Source organism: Neopsephotus bourkii, unplaced genomic scaffold (assembly GCF_033783945.1).
Source record: "Neopsephotus bourkii isolate Nb327-2 ecotype Australia unplaced genomic scaffold, CSIRO-AGI_Nbou_v1 NB_1634, whole genome shotgun sequence".
Classification (NCBI taxonomy): domain Eukaryota; kingdom Metazoa; phylum Chordata; class Aves; order Psittaciformes; family Psittacidae; genus Neopsephotus; species Neopsephotus bourkii.
This window is the reverse complement of record NW_026902109.1, coordinates 10,364,169-10,388,100: the sequence shown is the minus strand read 5'-3', so window position 1 is coordinate 10,388,100 and position 23,932 is coordinate 10,364,169. Positions and strand designations below refer to the sequence as shown.

Below are 23,932 nucleotides of genomic sequence, written 5' to 3'. Positions count from 1 at the left end.
GCACACTGAGAGGAGGTTTTTAATTGGCATTAACACTGTGCTGGGAAGTGTTCTCAGGGGTGTTAATGATACAGAGAATACTGTGCAATTCAGAGAAAAAAAAAGAATTATAATGAGCTAGAGAAAGAAATTTTGATCCACAATCCAATTTAAAGTGCACACAAGTGTTCTGTGTTATGAAAAATGAAGAAGTATCAGTTTTAGCTAGGAAGCAGACAGTCCAGTGTAAATGAATCAATCATCCTTCATTACTTCCTCAGAAGCCTCAGTAATCTGAGTCTGTACCGATATCAATGTTTCTTCTCACATTCAGCAGCAAGAAAATTCCTGTTTTCCTTATAAGAAAATTCCTAGAAAATGTGGGAGAGAAATTGTGAGATTGGAAGAAGCAGCCCAGGTTCAAACATATTCACCTAAATTTTCATAGTCTGTTCTTCTTTAGCACTTGTTCTGTTCATAGTACCAGCATGGGTGGTTCAGCGCAGCCCCAGTCACAGCATTAGAGCTTGTGCCTGCTTGTTGCCTGCAGGCTCCAGTAGACTCCAGATGTAGGTGGTGATGACCATCCTGTTTCTCCACTGCACATGAGCAGAACAGCCTGAGTTGTTTATATAAAGTGGAAGGGACAGGAAAAGTGAAGAAAAAAGGACACAAAACCAGCTAGTAATAAAAACTTCTAATGGCCAAAAAAGGGCTGAAGGAAAGCACTGTATTGATAATGATGCCAGTGAAGTGCTGGCAGTCAACACCTGAATTCTCCATTTGGCCCCAGTTGTGATATTAAGACAAAACTTTTGAAAAACAAGAATAAATGCAGTCAGTGCTGGTGCTGCAGAACCTTCAACAGGCTTGAAATTGCTGTCTGTTTGTAGACAGCTATATCAAGATGCAGGTGTCCTTTCAGGACACTATATTAGCCGAGTTTATTCCTCTCCTTGCATTTCTTTGTACTTACACAGTTCAGTTCCAATGAGATAAGTGTCTCATCATACCACCCATTGTCTTTCTCTAATAATCTTAGCGGATCTCAGTTACAGATGAGTTATTTTCTACTCTGTTTTGCAGGAAAGATTCCAAGAAAAATGTGGAAAGTGTTTTGTAGTTTTGTGAACCTGTTTTGCAGATCTTGAACATTTGCTGGATGGCTGAGCCAGCTTATAACAGGGTCTGTGGTTTGAGCTTCTGTGAGCCCACTGGATTTTGCAATGTGAGCATGTTTCTGTACAAAGTCACCCAAATATTGCCCTGGTAATTATCATAAGAAAGGTTACTCATAAGTGAGCACAGATCCCACATGGCTTGGCATAATCTGTTGTTATGCAAAGACCACAGCCATGTTTTCTAAATATCACCTCTGAAGCCTGGATGTTACACGCCTGTTAAGCCCACTGATCTGTTTGCTTCACATTTTGCATGCAAAGGAATAAGGAAATGAGGAATGAAAGGTTGCATTGCAAAACTGAGGAAACATTCAAAAAGCTGACCTGTTAGTGCTGTGGGCAGGACCTTAACCAAAGCTTCACAGAATCTTATGGATCAGGTCAGTGAAAAACTCCACTGCTACTGCAGAGCGGGCAAGAGAAAAAGGTTATGACTTCTGAGTACAAAGTTAAAAATCTGGAAAACTCAGGGCCAGAGTAGACTTAAGTCAAAACGGGAGTCCTCTGGGTTCCCTTTAACAGTGTTCTTCCTTCACTTTTTGCTGTCTTTCTTAGCAAGGATCCTTGCATCATATCTTTGAGTCCCATGCACAAGCAAAACTCACTACTAACCACTGAGTCACTTGGCTGCAGTATTTCCAGTGCAGAGAACTTAGATGTAAAGCAGAGTTTCTGTTCCAAACCTCTGCAACTTGAATATCTTGGATAACATACATAAGGCACAGTGCATTGGAAGGAAACAACGACATTGGTTTGTATTTCAGGCTTATTTAACTGATATTTGTAAGGTGCTTGAAGTTCTATTTGGATGAAAATATTCATGCACAGTAAAATGACAGGCATGTAAGTTTAAAAAATATAATACCGATAAACCCTTCCCGTGTTTTGAAACCGTGGGTGTTATAACTCCCCCAGGAAGCACTTGTGATAAACAAAGTCAGGTTACTGGAAAAACTGGCACCAACTTCTCAAATGTCAAAAAATAGCAACAGCAATCTCTCCTTCCTCAGCTTGTGAAAGAAATACATTGATGAGTTTGGAGAATTTATTCATTGGCATGAGCATGAGTGGGTGTGTCAAGTAGAGAATTTAATGAGAGGGAGCTAATGAGGGGGAGTGAAGCAGGAAAGAAGTCTCTTGCCTTAATTAGTTCTGAAAGTGGAAAAGTCTGCAAATGTCCTTGTATCTCCTGGGCTTCAGAGCGGAGGTCCACTCCTGTGGGAGTGCTACTTTCCATTGCCAGATCCTTTGCCTGCTACTTCACGATTTCATTGTTTCCATAGAAAATGGGAATGGGAGGGAGGGCCTCTGGTACTGCTGAAATTGTCACCCAGTCCTGTAACAGGGCCACTTCTGACTCACCTGGGCTGAGAGTTAGTCAAGAGCTTGTCATCTATGTAAACACAATGATCTGAACAGTGTTGATCTAGGCACAGAAGCGCTCTGAACTGAGGGCAACCAGCGCAGATATACTTGGTTTAAATAGTAGCCTAAAAGCTGGCAATCAGGAGTATTGAACTGTCTTCTTATCCATATATCCTATCATATACATATCGATATATATGAGTAAGTGGGTTTGCTTCAGAAAAGCTTTGCCTGCTGCAATGTAGATGAGTTCCTGAAGAGCAGACCTATGAAATAGTGAGTGAAGTTACCACAGCAAAACACTGATACATGCAAATTTTTCAGGTACCCATATATACACTCTTAATGGAACTGATCCAGAAGGAGATCCTGTGACGTACAGCCTGGCCTATGAAGCTGGATCAAGACGCTACTTTTCTGTTGACAGGAACCTTGGAAATGTTACACTGATTGAGGAGCTTGACAGAGAGGTAGAGTGAAATGGCACGACTCCCTGTGTTCATGGAATGTCCATCCGCAGCGAATGTCCTTGATCCGAAGCTTTGAGGGACAATGCCAACTTATTTTTCCTCAAAACATGTAATATGCTTGGTAGTTCTGAGACATTATGCTTCACTCATTAGGGTTTTTTTTCAGTTGCCTTGTGCCACTGACACTATCAAATTTTTCAGCAGCTGTCTGTCCAGCTTTTTCTAAAAGAGAAGTTTACTATTTATTCCTGTCTTCTCCCAGCTGCGTTCCATAAAGCGCTTAGGGGTGGTTAAAGTCCTCTCATCCTCAGAAAGGGACTGTCCTGTCATTAGGAGGAAGTAGAGATTTGTAGTGTTCTGGGATACTTCTCTAGTTATACCACAGCCCTTCAGCCCATGTAACCATGTAGAGTAAAGGTGTTCCCAGCAACGGTGGACTAAAGGCATCCTTATTCTGGGAACACAGATGCTGAACCCTTCACTTTTCCTTCACAAGGAAGGGTACACAGTTCTTATTATACCCTTCAAAATACTGTGTACTGAAACAAAATAATTTTGAGCCAATTGTACCTTTTTATGGAGTATTTCTTGAAAAAGATGACTGATTTTCCCTAACACTTTATCGGACAACAGGGATTCCCAGACCAACCAGTTCTTGACAGTAGCCACAGAAAGTCCAAGGAGCCCCACAGCTGAAGCCTTTGAGGGGTCTTCCTAGCCTCTGCTGTGATTGCTTTGTGGTATTGTTACATTCACCTGCCTGCTGAGACACATTTAAATCTGCAGTCCCTTTTTCAATCAGGGCAAATACCATCTCTCTAACAAAGGAATTTTCTTGGATTACAGAAGGAAGATGAGATTGAAGTTATTGTCAGTATTTCAGATGGCCTGAGTACAGTGAGTATTTAATTATGCTGTAGCTTGTAAAACTGTCTGTCTCCATATGCCTCCTCCTATAAATTGCCTTACAGGGACTATCTCATTTTATCAGAAAACATAATCTCATTAGAATCTTACCTTCTCTTTCAAGAGCTACTGAACTCCCAATAACTCAAGTCTCACTCCAGCTTCTTGCTCAGATATTTGAGGATAATTACAGTGTAGTGTGAGCTGAAAGACTGACTTACTTAGTGTCCTGCAGAATTACAGCAGTTTCCTCTGAAGTTTCACTCTCAGATCGGGAGTATTCGTACCTAAGAAAGATTTTACAGGCTCTTTGGAGAAATGCATGTCATTATAGGAACTAATATTGGACACCCAAGAACTGACTGTCCCTCCATCTCCTCAGTGTTTCTCTAGCATGACATTAAGAAGATTTGCTTAGACAAAGGTGTGTGGGGGTTTCTTGTCTGCTGCTGAATAAAGCTTTGATCACATCTAATCTGAGGATTTATCTGAGGCATTGCACAAACATCCAGTCCTATTTCTACTTGGCATTTAAGGTTTATGGACATGCTGTTACAGCCAGGGTATTAGACCTGGTCTTCATCACTAGATGTGCCACAAAAGTAAGACACTTTTACTATAGACAAGACTGGATAACTCTAGAGCCCTTCCTCATCTCACACAAAGTAACTGAGATTACTGCAACAAATTTTTGGGATGTGCTGCTGTCCTACAGCCGCAACTGCCCTGGCAACCTCTGTAATTAGGAAATAGTGGGATTAAATAATGGGAAACTAAATGGGATTTCTTGTATCTTCTTTTGTGTACTCTGTTTTGGTAGTGTAGTGCAAAGATATTCTATTACAACAGACTTTTTCATTGACTTTGACTTAGTAGGCATATGAACAAGTATATGTTGAAAATCAGCTTGAGTCCTAATACGCTCTTCATATTCTACTCCAGGTATCTGAAAAAGTCAGGATCCTTGTAATGGATGCTAATGATGAGAGCCCAGAGTTCATCAATACACCTTACATAGTCCAGGTCCCAGAGGTTGGTGAAGTTACTTTGCATAATGGAAGTATATATCAATATGATGTAAAGAGGAGCTAGTATTTTTACAGTAAAATAACAAGGTGTGCAGGACTAACCTGCATTCTTTTGGTAGGGTTTGAGTAGATATTTAATATTCACTTCAAACTTAGGGAATAAGTCTGTATGTACTTAAAGTGTGCTATTCTGTGGGTAAGCTCTAAGATGTGAGTCACTGGGAGCTTTTAGACTTGACTTCAAAGGGAATGTCTCCTGTCTTAGCTGAAATTTTTTTTCATTTTTATTCCAAAAAGTGTTTCTTCCTTCTTGTTCTTCTCCAGAATCCTCCTTTTTTAATCTCTTGCCTCTTTTTCTTCTGCTTTTTGGTTCCCTCAATGCATTTATACTCTTCCTACCATTCTGCTTCCTTGCATGTTCATTTTTTGCTTCTTCTAACTTACCCTGTTTTTCACTTTTGCGTAACTCTGATAACTCTTTCTGGTCACAGAACACTCCCTCTGGCAGCAGTATTTTAAAGACTGAGGCAGTGGACAAAGACACAGGCTCTGGAGGAAGTATCACCTACTTCTTGCAGGTAAGGTATTACCTGTACCTTCAAAAGTCATCTCTCATTAACTGAGATCTCAGAAATCAGGTTACAAAAAAAAAAGATTTTGAGGATTGAGACTACTACTAGTCCATATAGGGCCAATTTCGTACTTTAAAGTTTCATTTGTATATTGCAAAATTCACCGAAACACCACTCTACTGGCAATAACCTATGCATGCAAACTTCCTACTTTTCTTTAGGCCAGTAGAAGTTTGAAATTCTAAGGAACAAAACCTTTTTTCTTTTTCCCTTTCCGCTCAACCTTTTTTCTGTTAAGCCTCCCTACCTCTCTCCATGCGATGAGCTGTGTTAACCAAAGGTTAAAATTTCACAATGAAATACAAAAAGATTAAAAAAATCTACATTGCAGGTAACTAATTTATTCTGAATAATGACAGACTTGTGGTTGGTTCATGAATTGTTCATAAACACAGAGGTGAAATTCATCAGATACATTATTCACCCAAGCCATATCATTATTCTAGTCTTTTCCCTTAGCAGATGAAATTAAAGATGAATCCCTTTGGCAGTGTTATTTCCATACCTGTAATCTCTCTCTGTTTCTTCATTTCTTTTCTTCTAGAACATCCATGCTAATAAGTTTACAATAGACCGTCACAGTGGTGTCCTGCGCATCAAAACAGGGGTCACCCTGGACTATGAGAAATCACGAACACATTTTATTGTTGTCGTAGCCAAGGTATAAAGCTTTTATCAAACTAGAGGAGGTAGGGGGTTGTATCTGAGTAGGAGTGATTAGTTCAAATACAAGTGTGACTTCAAGGGTTGCTGAAACATGAAACATAATACTGAGGCAGCAGGGTCACTCCCTCTGTAACATCTGGAGGTGTGCAGGGTAACAGGGAAAAGTGAGGAGGGAAAGATGACTGGCATGTGCTGCTGAACAACATCTGGAGGCATTTGGCATAGGGTTTCCTACATTTCACTCATGCCCCAGTGCCAGGATAGCGCGCCCCAGTGCCAGGATAGCGCACCCCACTGCAGGAAGTCACCTATGCATTTTGAGACTCGCCTAGAAATGAAGGTGGTGTACACAGTCCTAACTCCAAAAAGCTTCAGCATTTGGTCAGATGGAGTTCAGGGCTCTGCTATGAGGCCCAAAGCATGCCCTTACTTCAACAAATGCAAACCCCTGGCAGGCAGGTTGTGCAGGTCACAGTCATTAGCCACAATAAGATACAGGACACAGCTGGACCCAGTGCAGAACAAGTGACTGACTTCTCTTCTGGAAACATCTGTGGATCTTTTTTAATTTTACTTCTCTGCTGCCTTGTGGCAGGAGCTTACTCAAATCCTGCAAATATTGCTGCACATCCCTTCTTGCCACTGTCATTCTCAGCAGTGCTGCACATGTGGCTCAGCTGAGGATTCATAACAGGCATTAAAAGTTTATGGATTCTGTGAGGCCCTGTCACACAGACAGACTTGCAGGGGTGGAAAAAGGATGATTTTGCTGTTACTTATGGGGACTTTGAGTTTCTTATATTTTATGAAAAATGTACAGATCTTTCTATGTATTTATTTAGACAGGGTTCTTTTGGGGAGAAGTAACAAAATTTGGCTTAAATACTGTCTTTGGGGCAGGAAGGAGGGGGAAAAATAGTACATATTTTCAAAAAAATGGAAATTTGAGAAGTGGTACAGAAGACATGCTGAACAAGTCACACTTTTATACAGCAGCATGACTACTGACCTCCAGCTGGTGCTCTGAGACTGAGGGTGTTAAAAGCTTCTGAAATTGCAACTCATCTTTCTAATTGGCTCTGTGTACCAGTAGCACAGTGTTGATTGTAGTCAAGCCTCCAGAGACTGTTTATACACTTTGGCTATCTAACAGTTCTTGGCTGCACAGCTCCTCCGTGCCTTCACTTTATCACGTAAGAGGCTCTAGGAGACTTTGATCATGTGCACTATTTAATTTCCCTCTAGAAATGCATTAGCCTGCTACTGTGCATCGTCTTGTGTTTATGACAAGGCTATATGTAGGATGAAAAGCTGTAGACCTTAGCAACTAACTTTTTACATCAGTTTCTAACATTCTTTTTTCTCTGAAAAAAAGCCCCCAAAACCAACCCTTGAATTTCCTGTCCCCTGTGCTGTTGATAAAAGATCATGTATGACTGCATATATTGGCACAACCATTTTTAATATAAGAAATTACTTCTGAGACGCTGCAGGCTGTCTTCCTCATCAGAGAGGGAGCAGAAAAATGGAAAAGAGAAGGGAATAGAGCAGCAGAGATTAATCTGTGTATTGAGAGAGCAAAGGGATTCCTGGCACTGGGCTTCTGAAGGCTCATGAGGTGCATGCAGCTGATTTGCAGACATGTTTCAGCAGAGGGATCTGATGCTGACTTCCCTTCCAGGATGGTGGTGGGAAACTCCGGGGAGACAACAAAGTCTTTTCAGCCACAACAACAGTTACTGTCAATGTGGAGGACGTTCAGGACACTCCTCCCATGTTCATTGGGACTCCCTACTATGGATACGTTTATGAGGATACACTCGCAGTAAGTTCTGGGTTTTGCCTGTAAGAGAAGAAATGCAGTCTGTCACATCCCCTATGGTTTCTAGCACAGGCTTTCTTGGAAACTGGGACCTAAACTCTGGCTTGACTCCTAGGTGCAATGAGATGACCAAATCTCAGACTTGTTCTTATTTATATTCATTGCAAATTTGCCATGAAAGGCTTTCTGTTGCCGTTATGAAAATAAAAAAGAATTCTGCCCATTTATGTTGGTCTAAGCCCAGACAGTGGCTAAGAGCTCTTCCATAGCTGAGACCTTGGCTGAAGGTTTAAACAAGATTGCCAGCTACCTCACCCAAGCACATCATGCTAGCAGCTTTTGTGTGTTTGTGTGCTGTGTGGTTTCACAGTGCTTTGATTTAATAGTTGAATCAGTCTGGTACCAACAGCTGTTTGTGCAAGGGGTGGTGAGAATTTGTGCCCACATGCTCTAGACTCTTTCTGCTGTCCCATGGACAGGGGAGAAGCAATCCTGACACCCCAAAATGCAGGATGCTTTCTGCTCAGTGATGGCTAGACAGGCAGAATGGACCAGGAAGTCCTTCCAGGCCTAAAACCCAGCAGATGATCAAGCAAGCAGGGACATACTTAAGAGAACTACTCACAAGCAGGGACGCTGCATCTGTTGTCATGTGTCTGCTGGTTAAGATATCACTTTGTATCTGTCACGGACACAGAATCCAAGGAGTACATTGGTTGTGGCTTCACATCAGAAATGCCTAATAGCAGGTTTACTTAAAAAAATATCATAGCAAATAATTTATTATATCCACCATGGTGCTTTCAGCCACATATTCTTGAAGCTGCAAACTAATATATTTTCTTTATATCTAAGCAATGGCATGATATTGCATATGGATCAGCTTTCACCCTGATACAGAAGATTTAGTTAAAATTTTCCTCATACATAGGATGATAAATGATATCTACTAATGAAATTACCCAACACTAGACTATTGCTCTCTTTGGCAGTGTGATTACATATTGTTCAATTGATCTCCCTTTGAGTTAAGGGAAAGATGGTGTCTTTATTTTCTGCCCAGAACTCCGATGTAAACTGTAGCCCTCGTATGACTGTATACTGCAATTCAGTGCTTAGGCTGTTACGTTTCAGCAGGGCAGAGAAGTAATGCTTGTGTATTTTGCAGATGTTTGTAATGAATGATATTATGTATATTGATTTATTCTGCATAGTTGGGTATAGATCTTGAAATAACTATCAGGTGCATACAGGAGTTAGTGTTTACTATGGAAATGGGAATCAATAAATGTTAATTACATCCAGCTTGAGCTCATAACTTACACCATTATGATATTATAATGACAGAAGCACAAATCAGTCCTTTCCAGTGTGTGTTTTGCTATTAGAATGTAGTCCACAGAGAGAGAAGCATTAGCTGATTTTAGTGTTGTTTGCATGTTTGGTGTTAATTTTGTAAACTTGCTTTGTTTCTCCGGTGGAGTTCTCAGGATTTATAAGTACTCTGTCACTTTCAAAGGGACTGCACTGCATTTTGCTCAGTGGGCAGATTTTATTGCAGCTTCCAGCATAAATGATAATAAATACAGTTCTGTATTTCCAGTTGCAGAGACTCGCTCTTGTTTGAAAAATTCACACAAAGGCTGCCATGAAAATGTTGCCGTTTGTGATTAACTGACAGTTACTTTGGTGTTCCCTGGTTTTAGAGCCCCAAAAAGTAGAACTTCAGTTGAGAGGCCTAAGTTACACAGCTCATTGCCACTTGGGTTAGCATTTTAATGCTGACAGTTGTCATCGCTCTGAACTGATAGGAATAGTCACATGAGCAAATGGTCTCCAGTACGCAAGTACATATGGCCCATGGCCATATTACTTGCACAGAAAGAAAGGCAGTAAAGGCTTAGGGACAGTTAAATCATAATTTTCATCACAATTTTATGCCCTAAGTGTTCTGTAGGCCAAGTTGCTTAGTGGTCTCCCTTTGCTTTTGCAGACCTTAATTAGTTCAGATGAGTCCTCAATAGCTGCCTGTGTCTCAGCACACTGTGCAGGCATGGGTCACACAGCTACACCAGGAGCCTACAACAGCAGCTTCCAGAGGACATCTTGATAGTGACCCAAACTAAACCTTGAGTCTCAGGCTGGTTATGCTAAAGCCTCTGTCCAAGTCTGCGGCTCAAAGTATGTGTCCCTTGCCATGGCTTCCAACTGCTCCTGTGCCTAGGCAACCCCTGGGGCTGAGGCACTGTGGCCACACAGTCTGCAGCTTTTTAACATCCATGCAATTGGCACTGCACAACAGTGGGCACTGAGCAGCCCATGGGGAGCAGTGCAGTGCTCCTGCTGGTCCTCTGGTCCTCACCCAAAGCTGAGTTGGAAAAAAGGACAAACGGGGCTGGGTACTGGGCAAACTGGCACTGGTCTCTTGTAAGGCATATTGGCATGCCCGGAGGCTGACCAGGCCCTCCTGGGGTTGCTCTGCCATCCCTGTAGGCAGTGGCATGGTGCTGGCAGCTGGCTGACAAGGGCAGGTTGCACAACAGGTCCATAGCAGCAAGCAGGGGCGTCCTCACTTTGTCTGGAGGTACAGTGCAGGGATGACATCACTGGAAACAACTAAAACTATTGATATAGGAACAACAGAGTTAGTCCAAGGGGTGATCTTCCTGGGAGGTAGTCAGTTGTCTTTGCTGTGCTCCCCATACAGCACAAGCAAAAGTACCTAGTCTGCCCCTTACACCTCATTGCAGAAAAATTTACAGAAGTGTTCAATTTATTAATATGCAGTTGCAATTTCATTGCTCTTTAATCTCATCACACAGACTGTGATTTCCCATTACTTCCCAGGGCTCTGAAGTCCTTACTGTTGTTGCTCTTGATGGAGACAGAGGAAAACCTAACAGTATTCACTACAGCATTGTGAATGGTGAGTAGACTTGTCCTTTATGAAATCTGAGTATAATCCACTAAGTTTTAGTTTTCCACTCCACAGAACTATGCTTGGAGTTGGTAATTCTGGTGATTTGTTAGGCATCAGTAGCCTGCTTGTCATTTCAGAAAGCATAAAGGGAGATGAATTCATTGCTGCTGAGCATCTATAATCTGGGAGGCAAGAGAATGCATTGGGTGATGCAGGCTTGGTCTCTAGAGGGATATTTTTATTAATATTGTAATTAAAGTAGTTAAATAGTAAAACCTATGAATTCTTGGCAGAAATTATAAGTGAAGAGACACTGTCTGTACACTGCATTGGAAGAAAGTAGATGTTATCTGAAGATTAATGCTGTTCATTAGGTATTCTAAGGGTGTCTGTTACACATCTTTTAATAGCATAAATGTGAGACTCAGCTGAATTGATAATGACTTAGCTGAATTGATGATTTATTAGCTAGTGAAGTCAACAACTTAGCACAACTGAACTCCAGGATACAACTTCTTTATTTTTGTTTGGTTCCCTCTGCTTCCAAAACAAGACTTCCATGGCAACGGCGCATTCAAACTCCCAGGCGTGAGAGATACCAAATTTCATAAGGGAAATCTGAGATTTAGTTGCAGAGCTATGCAGCAAGTTCTTCGCTGTCTTAAGTGATCTAAAAATCAAGGTCTAGGGAGAACAGAGAGGGTTGCAACTGAGTTTTTGCCTTGATGCGGGATGGGATCCCTGCTGATGGTCCTTCTCCTCAATGCAAGGGAATGGATAAAAGAGTATAGGTAAAAGGAGGGTAGAAACATTGAGGAAAAAAAAGATAATAGATTGAAAATGAGGAAAGATAAAAAGAAAGGTGGAGAATGAAGAGTAAAACCAAATAAGTGTGACGAAAATATGCTAGACAAAGGAGAAATTGAGTAAGGAGAATAATCAAAGGCAGGGGAACCAGTGAAAATGTCAAAGGGAAATAGGATTAATAAGGAAAGGTATTAGATTTCCAAAGAAAATGGAGAAGGACCAAAAAGGTGGTATGGGATAAAAAAGGTAAATGATTAGGAAAGAGTGGAAAATGAAGATGGAGGCAGATGACAGATAAGTAGCATAAAATATAATGAAGAACAGTCTTTCCTCATGCACATTAACAGGGTTTTGTTAGCATGAAATGGAAGAGAGGGGAAGAGAATATGCTTTTACTGTGTAGAAAGCTGAAGAAATAAAGAACAAAATATGAGAACAGCCAATCTGCCCCTGCACTTCAGATGCTAGCATTATGTGTGACAAACCATTATCCTAATACCGGCAGGCTGGGTTATCAAAGGGCAAGAAAATACTAACAGCAAATAGGAAATTTATTCTTTATAAGCATTTTTTATCTGGGGAGTGTGGGATAATTTTAGAAAATACTCCAATCCTCTGAACATTCTGTATGAAGGAACACACATAATGCTACAATACTCTGAACATTCTGTATGAAGGAACACACATAATGCTACACACTTAAGAGTTACCAATTTCCTTGTGATAACTAGGCAATAACATGAAGTATGGTGGTTTGAAACCACTATTGACTTAAGCTTCTTCTCAATTAGGCTGTACTTTCTAGGCCAGTGTATCTTAATAATTGACCATTGTATAAGTTGGTATCTGTTCAATGTTGTATCTAGTGTACTTTAATGAAGTTGTAGTTATTGCAGGTATTAGCAAAATTATATACTATCAGATGGTTTAAAAATCAGCACTGGAATTGAGTTAGAGGGAAAGAAAAATTACTGTGCTTTCAGGTCATCATCCCTTATTTCTGAAGGCTTGATCTCCTTAATTATAAGGGCTTTCCTCTCTTACTTTCAGTGGTAGGCTCTTCTATGAAGTGTATGCTGCAACCAATACTACATGTGAGGCAGCATGTACTGGTGTCCATAGCCCCTCGGCAGAGCAGGGCAGAGCCCGCTGAGCTGCTGGCTGGTCATCTCCCTGGGCATGATGAGGAGATGGATGCGGACACTGTGATGAGGCATGCTGCCTCTCCACAAGCTAACATTTGCTTCAGCACAAATTCACCAGGTCTGAAGAGACTGCAGCCTTTTAACTGATCTTCTCTTCAGATCAATGGAAGTTAGGTCAGTGGTAGCAATGTCAGCCAGCTGCCTTGTCCTGTCTGTGTTGTACTTTGCCTCAATGCAAAACCACTGGGGTTTGCCCCATATTCTCAAAAATCCCTTTTTGTTTAGGACAGCCTTGCAAAAGGCTGAAAGCTTTCTTAACAACTGAATATCTAAAGGCAGAAGATGCTTCTCCAGAAATTCTGTCTGCAGAAAGAGTGACTGTGTCTCTTTCAGACAGATCATCAGACTTTTCACCTTAGCTAATATTGAGAAAAATGTTCTTGTTTCTCAGAGACTTAATTATCCATTCGCTAAATACAATGAGGAATGTCCATTTTTGTCTAAAACAGCATATTAAAAAAAAAGAGCATAATAGGAATGAATACCAAATTTGCATGCCTGGATGCTGAGGCTCGCAGGGAACCTGACCAGGATGGGAAATAAGAAGGTGAGGGCAGCTTCCCACAGGGCCAGAGATCCACTGAACCATTCCTAGGGGAGGAAACCCTTTTTGGCCCTTACTTGTATTTTTATCTCACTGTGACTGGGCATAGAAGTGCTTCATTTCTGAAAAGTGGCTTCAAATCTACTAATACAGATGGATACAGATATTGGCAAAGATACGGTGAATTAAATGTATGGTTGGTTGCTAAAGCTTGCTAATGCTTGCTGTTTAAAAGGAAGTGTCATATGTAAGTAGAGCATCTTGGTTTTATTGCAGGAAGTGAAAGTTCCTTTGAAATCGACAACACAACTGGAGCCATTTCTGTTGTAAAAAGCCCAAATCAGCTCAAGAAAGAAGTGTATGAACTAAAAGTTCAGGTATGTTCTGTAGCCACTTGAAGTCTGTTGGTCTTAAATGTCATGAGTAGGCATGATGGTCTAAAATAACTCAATTTAGCTGACTTTACCTGTTTTAGAAACTACCTCCCATATTTGAGAAGAGCACTGGATAGTATGAATGCAAGCAAACTGGTTTTGTTCATTGGAATATTTCATGTCTCAAATTACATCTTTTAAATGAAGACATCTTGTCCTAATTTCATCTCTGAGTCTAGAGAAATAACAACCTTTACAGGAACTGATCCTTCTGTTCCAAAAAATGACAACTAGGTTTACCTGTCTGTCCAAAATATATCCAGTTTAAGTTAATCTCACCTGGACAGCAAAACAGAATTGGAAATGACAGACTAAATCTAAAAAAAAAAAAAAAAAAGTGTAGTTTTTCTTATTCAAATATTTGCCTGAATACCTCAAGTACAGTTTTCCTCACAGAGTTTTCAAGGCTGTAGTCCCTGAAACAATGTGAAAATCAGCTACCTGTGGTACCACAGGAAACGTAAAGGTCGTCTTCCTTTTCTATTTTGTCAACACTTTAGGCAAACAATTACTTTGTCTCTATTAGATTACCTATATTGTCTTTAGAGAACTGTTTTGAACTAGGTGAGTTACTAAGCCTCCAAAATGAGGAAGAGAATTTTTTTCACTGAGGCTTTATTCGGACTAGCTTATTACTATAATCTTGTTGTAATCATCATAAACTTCAGCGTGAAATGGACTGAGATTTCTAGAGAAATATACAGCTGTGAATCTTCATACAAATTAGAGTGTTAGGGTGATTTGTACATGCAGATAATACCTGAACATGAAAGTGATGAAAGAGAGTACACCACCATTATTCTCTCTCCTGCTTGCTGCAGGCATCAGAAGTCGGTCAGGAAGGTGACATCTCAGCATACACTTTTGCCATGGTGACTATTCGGGTGGTCGACCTCAACAACCATCCACCAACGTTCTATGGAGAAAATGGTCCTCAGAACAAATTTGAACTGACCATGTATGAGCATCCCCCAGAGGGTGAAATCCTGAGGGGATTGAAGATTACAGTCAATGATTCAGATCAGGTAAATGGAAATTATGTGGACTTTTAGTATTCTTGCCCTATTTTCCCAAAGAGTAGAAAGAGCTGTCAGATGGGGAAATGTCCTTTTAGGAACTCAGTATTTCACGTGGATTCCCCAAAGCCTAGGGCAAACAAAGTAGTTGTAGGGTCCATTACCACAGAGAATTTGGACCCAGAAGTATACTTAATCTGTGATATTACTCTTATGTTGAGAAGGGTGGTGCTAAACATGCAGTCCATTTCTTGCATCATCTGAAGTGGAACAGTCGTTATGAACTTTCCCTAACTTCTAGTTACATTCAGCTGTTATCAGTGAAATGTCTGAGAATGTAATCCAATTGGCAATTTACTTAGAGTTTCCAATCATTTTAGTAATTGCACCTCAAGTACAATTTCTGCCTGTATCTTCTAAGCCCCTGATGGAAACAATATAGACCATACTCTTACACTCATTTTATTAGAATATGTTATCCTTTGACTTTTACATTACAGCCAGAGTCTGCAGTGCATGCTTTGATAAATCATTCCCAATGAAGTGATATTTATAGGTAATCTTATAAATTATGCCAACTGACAAAGACTATGTCTAAACAGATAAAGGAAAGAAGACTCCATCCATCTCAGCCTGGTGTTTAACTGACCTGTGATACCTATAGATACTATGGTAATGGTTGCTATAGGGATTCCTAAGCTAAATACTGTATGAATGGCATCCATCTGAGTTAGCCAGAGGTTAGGTAATGACAAGAGCAGAGCTTAATGCATCTGAGAAATGTATTACTAGTGGAAAGAGTGCTCTTATATAACTGTGCTCGGTATTGTACTGTTTTGACTGTATTGTACTCTATCAAACTCACCAGTTTCTTCCCCCTCCCTGCTGCTGCTCTGCAGCAAGCAGACAAATCACTGCTTTCAAAGCAGTTCTACATCTATCTTGCTATTGTTGCAGGGGATGTTGCTGCAGAAGGAAAGAAACAAAACCCATCTCTTCTATTTAGAGATAACATAGATATGTATCATATGTAGGCTGAAAAAAAACATTTAGGCTACAAGTTAGACTACAAAATAAGCAGAAAGCATTGTTAGATACACTGTATAGATTTCTCAAGAAGCTTCCGAGTACCATATAAAACATCACTCTAGGTTGGGCTGGTTTTCTTTTAAGGCATAGAATGCAAATTTTTCATTTCTGCACAAGTGAGCTATATAGAGAAGAAAGGTAAACATAAGTCTGCTTCTGTCACAGCCATTAGTGACTCTTTCTTTTGGGAGAGTGGCTGAAACAGGGGAGGAGGAGGAAGCTGTGGGCAAGGTGTGCTTTAGGCCTGCAGTTTGATGAAAATTCTGTCTTTACTTACATTACACAGAATTTTCTTTCTCAGCCCTCTTTACCCAACAGACACAGCTTAGGGGCTCTGTGCTATTCTTCCTTCAGTCATTCCTGTGTCCCATGACTGGCTGCTTGGAGACATGCATCAGCATGGCCTGCTTTGAGAAGATCTGGGTTCAGGGGACTCCACTGTCAGGAATCACTCAACTGCTGGAGAGGGGCAGTTCTCTTCCTCCCTGCCCCATGCCACTGTCCCTCCAGTCATGCACACTCCGAAGGGCAGAGGACTTTGTATTGTCAGACAGAACATTTTCCCTATCAACACTATTTTCCACAGTGCAGCAGCTCTGGCTTTCCGGTTTTTTGCTTTATTACCCAGCAAAAGAAAACCTGTTGTCATCTTTGTAGCTGCAGGGGTTTATATGACCAAGCAACGCAGACCACTGAGTTTGGATCCAAGGTCATTCTGTTTCCCTTGGGGGACTACTGCTGGCACTTTTACTCTTGACATGAGCTAGAGTTGCAGCAAAAACTGCTCATAAGAAGCCCTCCAGAGATATAGCTAAAAGTAGAGTTATCCTGTTTAGAAATTCTTCTTCTCAAGATTTGAGCTAGGGAGAGAACATGGTGCCAAGTCAGGTGATGAATCTGGTTGGCTTGCCACAGTGTAAAGATATCATAATTTGAGAAACTGATGCACCCAGAGGGCTGGTAAAGTGGATTCAACTTATTTTCCCATCTTCCCTGTAAGACAGAAATCTAAGAATCACCATTGCATCTTTTCTCTTCCATGCTCCAGTTTGATTTAAGATAATTGGTCTGGCCAGCTGGCTCTGGCTCACTCTTCCCAACTCACACACAGCTGGGGGTAACCTTTTAGATACTGCTGCTTTCCATGTCCTCTCTGGCTAGAAAATTTATCTGTATAATGGGATTTGGCTTCTCACTTCACCTGGATCTGTCAAATACATGTCAGATTTTATTCTGCACAAGTGGAGCCCCTATGTCCAAGTGTATTAACTTCCAAAAGGTCTAATGGCTGTAACTCTGGCCTAGCTTAACCCAGTCAATGTAAACCATAGCATGCCACCTCTGTTTGGAAATTGCACATCTTTGTGGTTCTTCATCATCATCCCAGGCTGTGAGCTCTTAGCACACAGGTTGAGTGTTTGAGGTGTTTGTTGTCCTGACAGGCAATCCAGTTGTCTTTCCTTGGCAGCAACCAGGAGATGGTAGGACTTGCCTGCCGATGTGCACATGATGTTGACTCTGTCACTTGCACTAGCTCACAGTGTGAGACACAAAACCCCAGGCTGCTTGCCACAAGATCCCTCTCTTAGCCAGTCCTGCTGCAGGGTTTTTCCATTCTGACTGAAAGAATAACCACGCTTGTCAATCTATTTTAGGAAAAGCTATGTCCATTTTGTGACAATGGCCATAGGGATTATATAACTAAGCTTCTTAGCAGTCTCTTGCCCAGGGAATGGAGAGCAGAGAGCTCTAACCAGTAAGACTCATTTTGATATTATACAGTGTGAAGAAACAGAGCCAGTGTAGGCTTTAAGAAATGCGTCATTCACTGAAAACAATGCTGTATCTGCTTTTATTCACAGGGAGCCAATGCTAAATTCAACCTCCGTCTTGTTGGACCTGGTGGCATCTTCCGAGTGGTTCCTCAAACAGTCCTGAATGAGGCCCAGGTTACAATAATAGTGGAAAATTCTGCTGCTATTGACTATGAGAAATTCAAGGTGTTAACCTTCAAGGTACTTCCACTTTTGAGGTCCTCTCATCCTCTGTATATCATATGTATATAATGGCTTATGTATCTGATGGGATTTAGCTTCTTAACCCACACAGAGCTGTCTGATGCATTGTCAGTGAGAATATATTCCATGTGAGGGAAACTCATTTCAGCCTCTGGTTCATCAGCTTCCAAAGTTTTAATGGATTCATGTGAGCTTATTTAGTCTAGTCAGTGAAAAATGTTGAGTGTTATCTCTCTGTGGAGACTGCACATGTTAGTGGCTCTGAGTAATTCTAGACTGAACCCTAAGGGTGTTATTTCTGCTCTTAAAACGATGAATGCACAGGATGAAATCCTATTTCTTTGGGGTCAGAACTTTACCTGCTTGGTCCTAAGTAATTTGGTTCATGATCATGCTTTTAAATGTTGGCAGGCTGAAGATCCCAGCAGACAGAAAGACAATTACCAAAAATTGCTGACTTTGTCAGAGTGTATCTGTCTATATGGCATTTTGCAGTCTGACCTGAATCTACCTCACCCATGCTCTAACCTAGCCGTACAAGAACCAGCTTTGATCTTAAAGTGGACCTTTGCATTATCACCTTCCCAAATGGATTCGTTAACTCATTAAAATGTAATTAAGTAGTTTGGTTTTGTGTCAACTGCATGTGAACATGAGGATAGATGGCTCAGTTCTGACTACAAAGAATGGCGTAGACAATCCCTGAAATCATTAAAACAAAAATGCCCACACTATCTAGCAGAGTATTAACATATGCTAGTTTTGACTTTGTACAAAATGGTGGGGTTTGCATAGCCCAGAAGCTAACTTCTTGGATTTTTTTCTCACCCTTGCTATATGATTTGCTTTGTGTCCTTACCAAGTTCTATTGCAGTATGCTTCATGTCTCCTCTTGTAGTGTTCCTTAGTCATTTTGAGCTTCATAGGTTATAGATGCTACAAAACCATGAGGCACCATTGTTGGATTAAAATGGAAGATTCTGAAAGGGCTATAAAGTGCTACTGACACTAGTTACTAATAGTGACTGTACATTTATTCAGGTTAAACTATTGAGAGACCAATAAAGAAGTTATCCATGGCCTTCTCATGGATACTAATAGAAATCAAAGTAGTTCATGTGATTGCCATGAGCACTGAAAGAATTAATTACAAAAAAAAAATAAAATATATATATATGTGTGTGTTTTTTGCTTAAGCAATTATTTACTTTTGCTTTTTTTAATATTTTTGGATGATTTTTTTTCTGCTGGAGAAAGACCGTAAGGCTTTGCTGAAAATGTGGAGCCTTTGTCTAGATTCTAAATGAAGAAGGTGCAACTATATGACATGGTAGTAATATATGGCAGCAAATAATTTATAAAGAACTCCCTGCTGTCTCCATTTCCGTGAAAAGTCCAAATCACTTCCTACCCAGTTTTAGTTGCCAAGTAGTCATTCTGGAATTTTGATGAAATAGATTCTTATTTCTATACAACATGTATCCCACAGCAATTTTGAGAAGCTATTTTCTGGGGGTTTTGTTTGTTATTGAACAGTAAAATGCCAGAGAGGAGTTAATTTGACTGGGAGATGCACTGAAAACTTACCTCAATAAAAGACTAGTAGAGAAAATCTATCTTCCATTAAGGGCTGCCTCTTAAACATAATTAGTTAGGACCTCCTTCATTTTCAGCTGCCCAAGAGCTAGAGTGGGTTTCCCAAGGTATAGCAGCTGTTGTAATTTGTACCCCTCCAGCTTGGCCTTTCAGATCTCAAGTCCCTCTGCCAAAGGGGACATATTGTTGTCCCAGCTTGTCGGGGGCTTCCTGCTCTGTGGTATCTGCTCTTCCCTGCATCAATTAGCTGTGCATTAAGGGGCAATGTGAGAAACCATCCTGCTAACCCAGCACTGCCATCCCTCAGCTGAGGGATGCAATAGGCATGCACTGGTGTTAAGTTCTGCTGATGGCCAGCCAGAGCATCCATGCTGCTGTCTTCTCCCTATTCCTGGTCTTGCTGTATGTGGTTGCCTCCCTTTTCAGATGAGCGGAGTTATGAGAATGTGTTATTCCAGAGTCCTCTGTTTGCCCTCAAATACAGTGAGGTAATTCAAAGTCCCTGTGGGTATGTGATAACATCCTAATCAGCATGAGGCAGTGAGGGTACAGTTTGCCAGAAGTCTGGTGGCAGGAGTCCTCACAAACTTTGTGAAATGGGATTCTGCTGTACATGTCTCATTCCTGACCATCCTGCATTTTGGGTTGCTTCCAAACATCTCAAAGTACCAGTTGTCCCATCTCTTTACCTTGTTTATTGCCCTGACTTCTTTCCTGATGAAGAATGTATGCATCCTCCGCAAAGGATAATGATCCAGTTTAAGTGGTTATTCAAAATTATTCTGTGCTTATGTTTCCCTAGATTCTAGGGACTGCCCAGGGATGGGTGTTTGCTTGCGTCTGTTATGGCTTTTCAGCTGTGCTCGTTAGTTACGATCAACCACATCTGTCACATGAAGTCTACTATATATACACAGGTTTGATGTGCTTTTTCCACAGCTGATTGCCTATTGCAAGCATGCAGAAATGGGCCTAGGCAGCATACTGATATAGCTCATCATGTCTTTGGTTTTGAGCCATCCAAGCTAAAAAGCACCAACACGCCATGGGCAGTGGAAGGAAGCTCCTTTAAGAAATAATAATAGCTGTTTTGTAGTAATTCCCTGGTTTTCTCTTCCTAGCTTCTTGCAATAGAGGTGAACACACCGGAGAAATTCAGCTCAACAGCTGATGTAGTGATACGCCTGCTGGATACCAATGACAATGTCCCAAAATTCTCTTCTGACTACTACATTGCTAGGATCCCTGAGAACTCCCCAGGGGGCTCAAACGTAGTTGCTGTTACAGTAAGTTTCATTCATCTCTTAAGAAATTCTGTCTTTTCTAGGTGTCTGTGGAGACAGTACCTTAAAAACAAGGGACAGAAACAAGTAACAAAACTTACCCGCCACTCAGCTTCCAGATCCTTTCCAGAATAAACAAAAAAACCCACTCTGAAAAAATAAACTCTTAGGCAAACATTTTTCAGAATCACAAATTTACTTTGGTTTTTAGTTAAAGACCATCTGCTTTTAAGGCAAATCACATGGCCCGTGAGTATTAAGAAAGCCCCAGTCAAATCAGTGTCCAGCAGGAAGATTCAGTTATGATTAAGTGGAATTGGAGTTACTGGATTTGCTTGCTTAAGCATGAGTAAAAAGAAAACAACATGATTGCTAGTCAGTATTACTCTTCTAGTGAGAGGAATCTGGCTGCTAAATGTATAATTAGACAGTTAATGAAGGCAAGAATATAACATTAAAACACTTAGAGCATGGAAACATCCTCTCACAGTAGGAAAAACATGCCTATGGATTTTCCAGTGTCCCACATTTTCATATAAAGAAAGTCAGGGTATTACATGGACCACATGTGCTGGAGAAGCATTTCCAGCCATTGATGTGAGCTGTGTCTCTTTAATGCAGCTGCTAGGACTGGAAACAGACCTCATGCCACAAAGCTGAGAAAGCAGCTGGCCATCTGGGGCTCAGTGGGTGATGCAAGTCACCTTGCAGAGGCCTCATGGATGGGTAAGAATGATGGAGGCAAGTTGCCAGAGATCTGCAGCAAATGCTGACTGCAAGTAAGAAAGAAAGAGTCAGAATAATAAAGTACTGAAGTCAAATTTTAGGGATGGAAGAACAAAAGAAGAAGTGGAACATAAACAGTACAGAAAGTTTTATTAGAAGAAAACAGCTTTCTGTTTTCTGCAGAAAACGGAATCCCAAACATCACTATCTCTGCAGCAAGAGGTCTTAGAAATACCAGGTGAACAACAGAAAAAAAAAAAAAAAAGAAGGTTGCAAAACAATGGAATTACCCATTCTGAGCCAAGGTACACAGGTCATTGTAGCTGGCAAGTCCATAGAAAATTTACTGTCATGTGCTGTCAACACGTCCTCAGAGCTACCAGAGAAGTACGAGCTTCTGGAAATAGCTGTTACCAAATCAATAGGTTTCCTAATCCTGAGCTAAGAAAGGAAGCCAGCAAGACTCTGGAGCAAAGGTATCATCTGGGGTAGTATCTGCATTACTGAAAATCACACAGGCACAAGAGTGATTAAAATATAAAAGACCCTGAAACATTGTGTGTGAGTTGAAGCACTTGTTATGCATTAAATTGAATCAATTAAACAAACAAAGGCTTAAAAAATACTCTATATAAAGCAAATAATTTTGTCTGGAGAATATACATTAATATTTAACTGATAATTAGGAAGGTTTGAGAGTGGGCAGTTTGGTTGTTTTTTGTTTTTTTTTTTTGTTTGTCATTAAGATTAGCTCCATCTCTATTAAAAGGAAGGATGTGTTAAATGTCAATAGATAGAGCCATCTAGTGGCTTTCTCCCTGCTAGAGCTTCTGGGCACCAGACTGGGCAGGAGACAGGCGGCATCTTAACAGTTTCCCGGAAAGACCAGTGACGTTTCCTTGTGTTATATTTTGCGTACTTGTTTTATGTGGTTTCCCCCTACAAATGTGATGACAAAAAGAGTGAAAAGCGTTTGGGTTTTTTATATGGCCTGTTTTTAAAAGAAAAATTAAACATTTCTCTTTTGCAATTTAGTAGAGGTTGATTCTCTTATTTCCTTTTATTAAGGCTACAGATCCAGATTCAGGGCTTTGGGGAGAAGTCAAGTACTCCATCTACGGAACAGGAGCAGATCTGTAAGTAAGGAAAAAAAAAAAAAGAAAACTACATACCCTCTAAACAGAGTTTTAAAATATTTCCTTTTTTTTTTAAAAAAAGAACAAACTCATTCTTGACCTGCTCATTTCCAAGGACATTTATGCCATGTTCTTTGTGAGTTCTGTGAAAACAACAACAGAAAACCTAGTGCGATCATTAAACATCTGCTTCATGAACTCATGGAATTTTACCCACAAGCCCCCAAAGAGACATAAGGCAGCTAAAGTACCAGTACAGAGGATCTGTTTAATCACCATTTAAAAAACACTTAGAGAGGAAGAGGAGGTTTTGGTCTAGTTGTGAAAAGTCAGTTCTGGAGGACAAAAAAATGTTTCTCTTTCCTCTTTACTTTCCATGCAGTTGTATAGATAGTTTAGTTTTAACTCTTGTCAACATAAATCAAAGAAGACACAACTTTCACAAATATAAACTTCAGCTTTGGAGGCCAGCTGCATTGAGTGCTCAGAGGATTTTATGTATTTAAACCTTATAGTCCTGTATCAGTGAAGAAAGAAATCTGTTGTTTACTTGATTTTGTAATGATGCCTAGCTCCCTCTCCCTGTTTTGGGGAACAGTGACAGGTAAGAACATTCTGAACCTGAAACACTGGTTTCTGCCACACTGCCTCTATCCCAGCAGTTGCCCTGGCCCATTTGCTGCCATGGCTAGTATCACTGGCCATCACAGTTATTGCTTCTGGAACTTGCAGCTCCAGGATATAGCTCATGCGCAGAACGAGCTATATCTGTTTTTCTCTGTACATTATCCACCTGTAATTAAAGCTGAACTCTTCCTGTTAAGGTGAAAGCCTTTTAGGAGGCAAAATCAAAGTCCAAAATACAAGATGATAAGGGCGAACCTCTTCTGTAGCCAGAAGAATACACATACAGGAGCATTTCCTTGATGGATTGTTTTGAGCTCTTCACTAAATCCTGAAGCTAGCTGCTAACTGCATAGAGGCAAGTAGGCAAAGGTCATGTCATACAGGCAGACCTTTCAGGTTTAGAATATAGCAGCTGGTGCAAAGAAGCTTATGAAGGTTGTTGACTAAGGATTTAGAAAAAGATGTGAGTGCAACTTTATTCT

The 23,932-nt window shown here is 40.6% G+C and overlaps 1 protein-coding gene and 1 long non-coding RNA gene across 8 annotated transcripts in view; both read left to right on the top strand.

The window, feature by feature from the left end:
* The window catches only part of LOC133223239 (uncharacterized), a 318,819-nt gene that overhangs the window by 24,588 nt on the left and 270,299 nt on the right, over nucleotides 1–23,932 (top strand). The window lies entirely within an intron of this gene.
* The window catches only part of CDHR1 (cadherin related family member 1), a 43,295-nt gene that overhangs the window by 9,128 nt on the left and 10,235 nt on the right, over nucleotides 1–23,932 (top strand). For 3 of the 7 annotated variants that reach the window (XM_061373761.1, XM_061373760.1, XM_061373766.1), the window contains 12 exons: nucleotides 2,850–2,995; nucleotides 3,842–3,892; nucleotides 4,844–4,933; nucleotides 5,421–5,507; nucleotides 6,106–6,222; nucleotides 7,909–8,052; nucleotides 10,897–10,975; nucleotides 13,802–13,902; nucleotides 14,781–14,984; nucleotides 17,927–18,079; nucleotides 20,800–20,964; nucleotides 22,756–22,823. In XM_061373761.1, the coding sequence (XP_061229745.1) occupies nucleotides 2,850–2,995; nucleotides 3,842–3,892; nucleotides 4,844–4,933; nucleotides 5,421–5,507; nucleotides 6,106–6,222; nucleotides 7,909–8,052; nucleotides 10,897–10,975; nucleotides 13,802–13,902; nucleotides 14,781–14,984; nucleotides 17,927–18,079; nucleotides 20,800–20,964; nucleotides 22,756–22,823 (1,405 nt within the window). The remainder of the gene's footprint in view (nucleotides 1–2,849; nucleotides 2,996–3,841; nucleotides 3,893–4,843; nucleotides 4,934–5,420; nucleotides 5,508–6,105; nucleotides 6,223–7,908; nucleotides 8,053–10,896; nucleotides 10,976–13,801; nucleotides 13,903–14,780; nucleotides 14,985–17,926; nucleotides 18,080–20,799; nucleotides 20,965–22,755; nucleotides 22,824–23,932) is intronic. The other 4 variants (XM_061373762.1, XM_061373763.1, XM_061373764.1 and 1 more) reach the window with 4 other exon arrangements.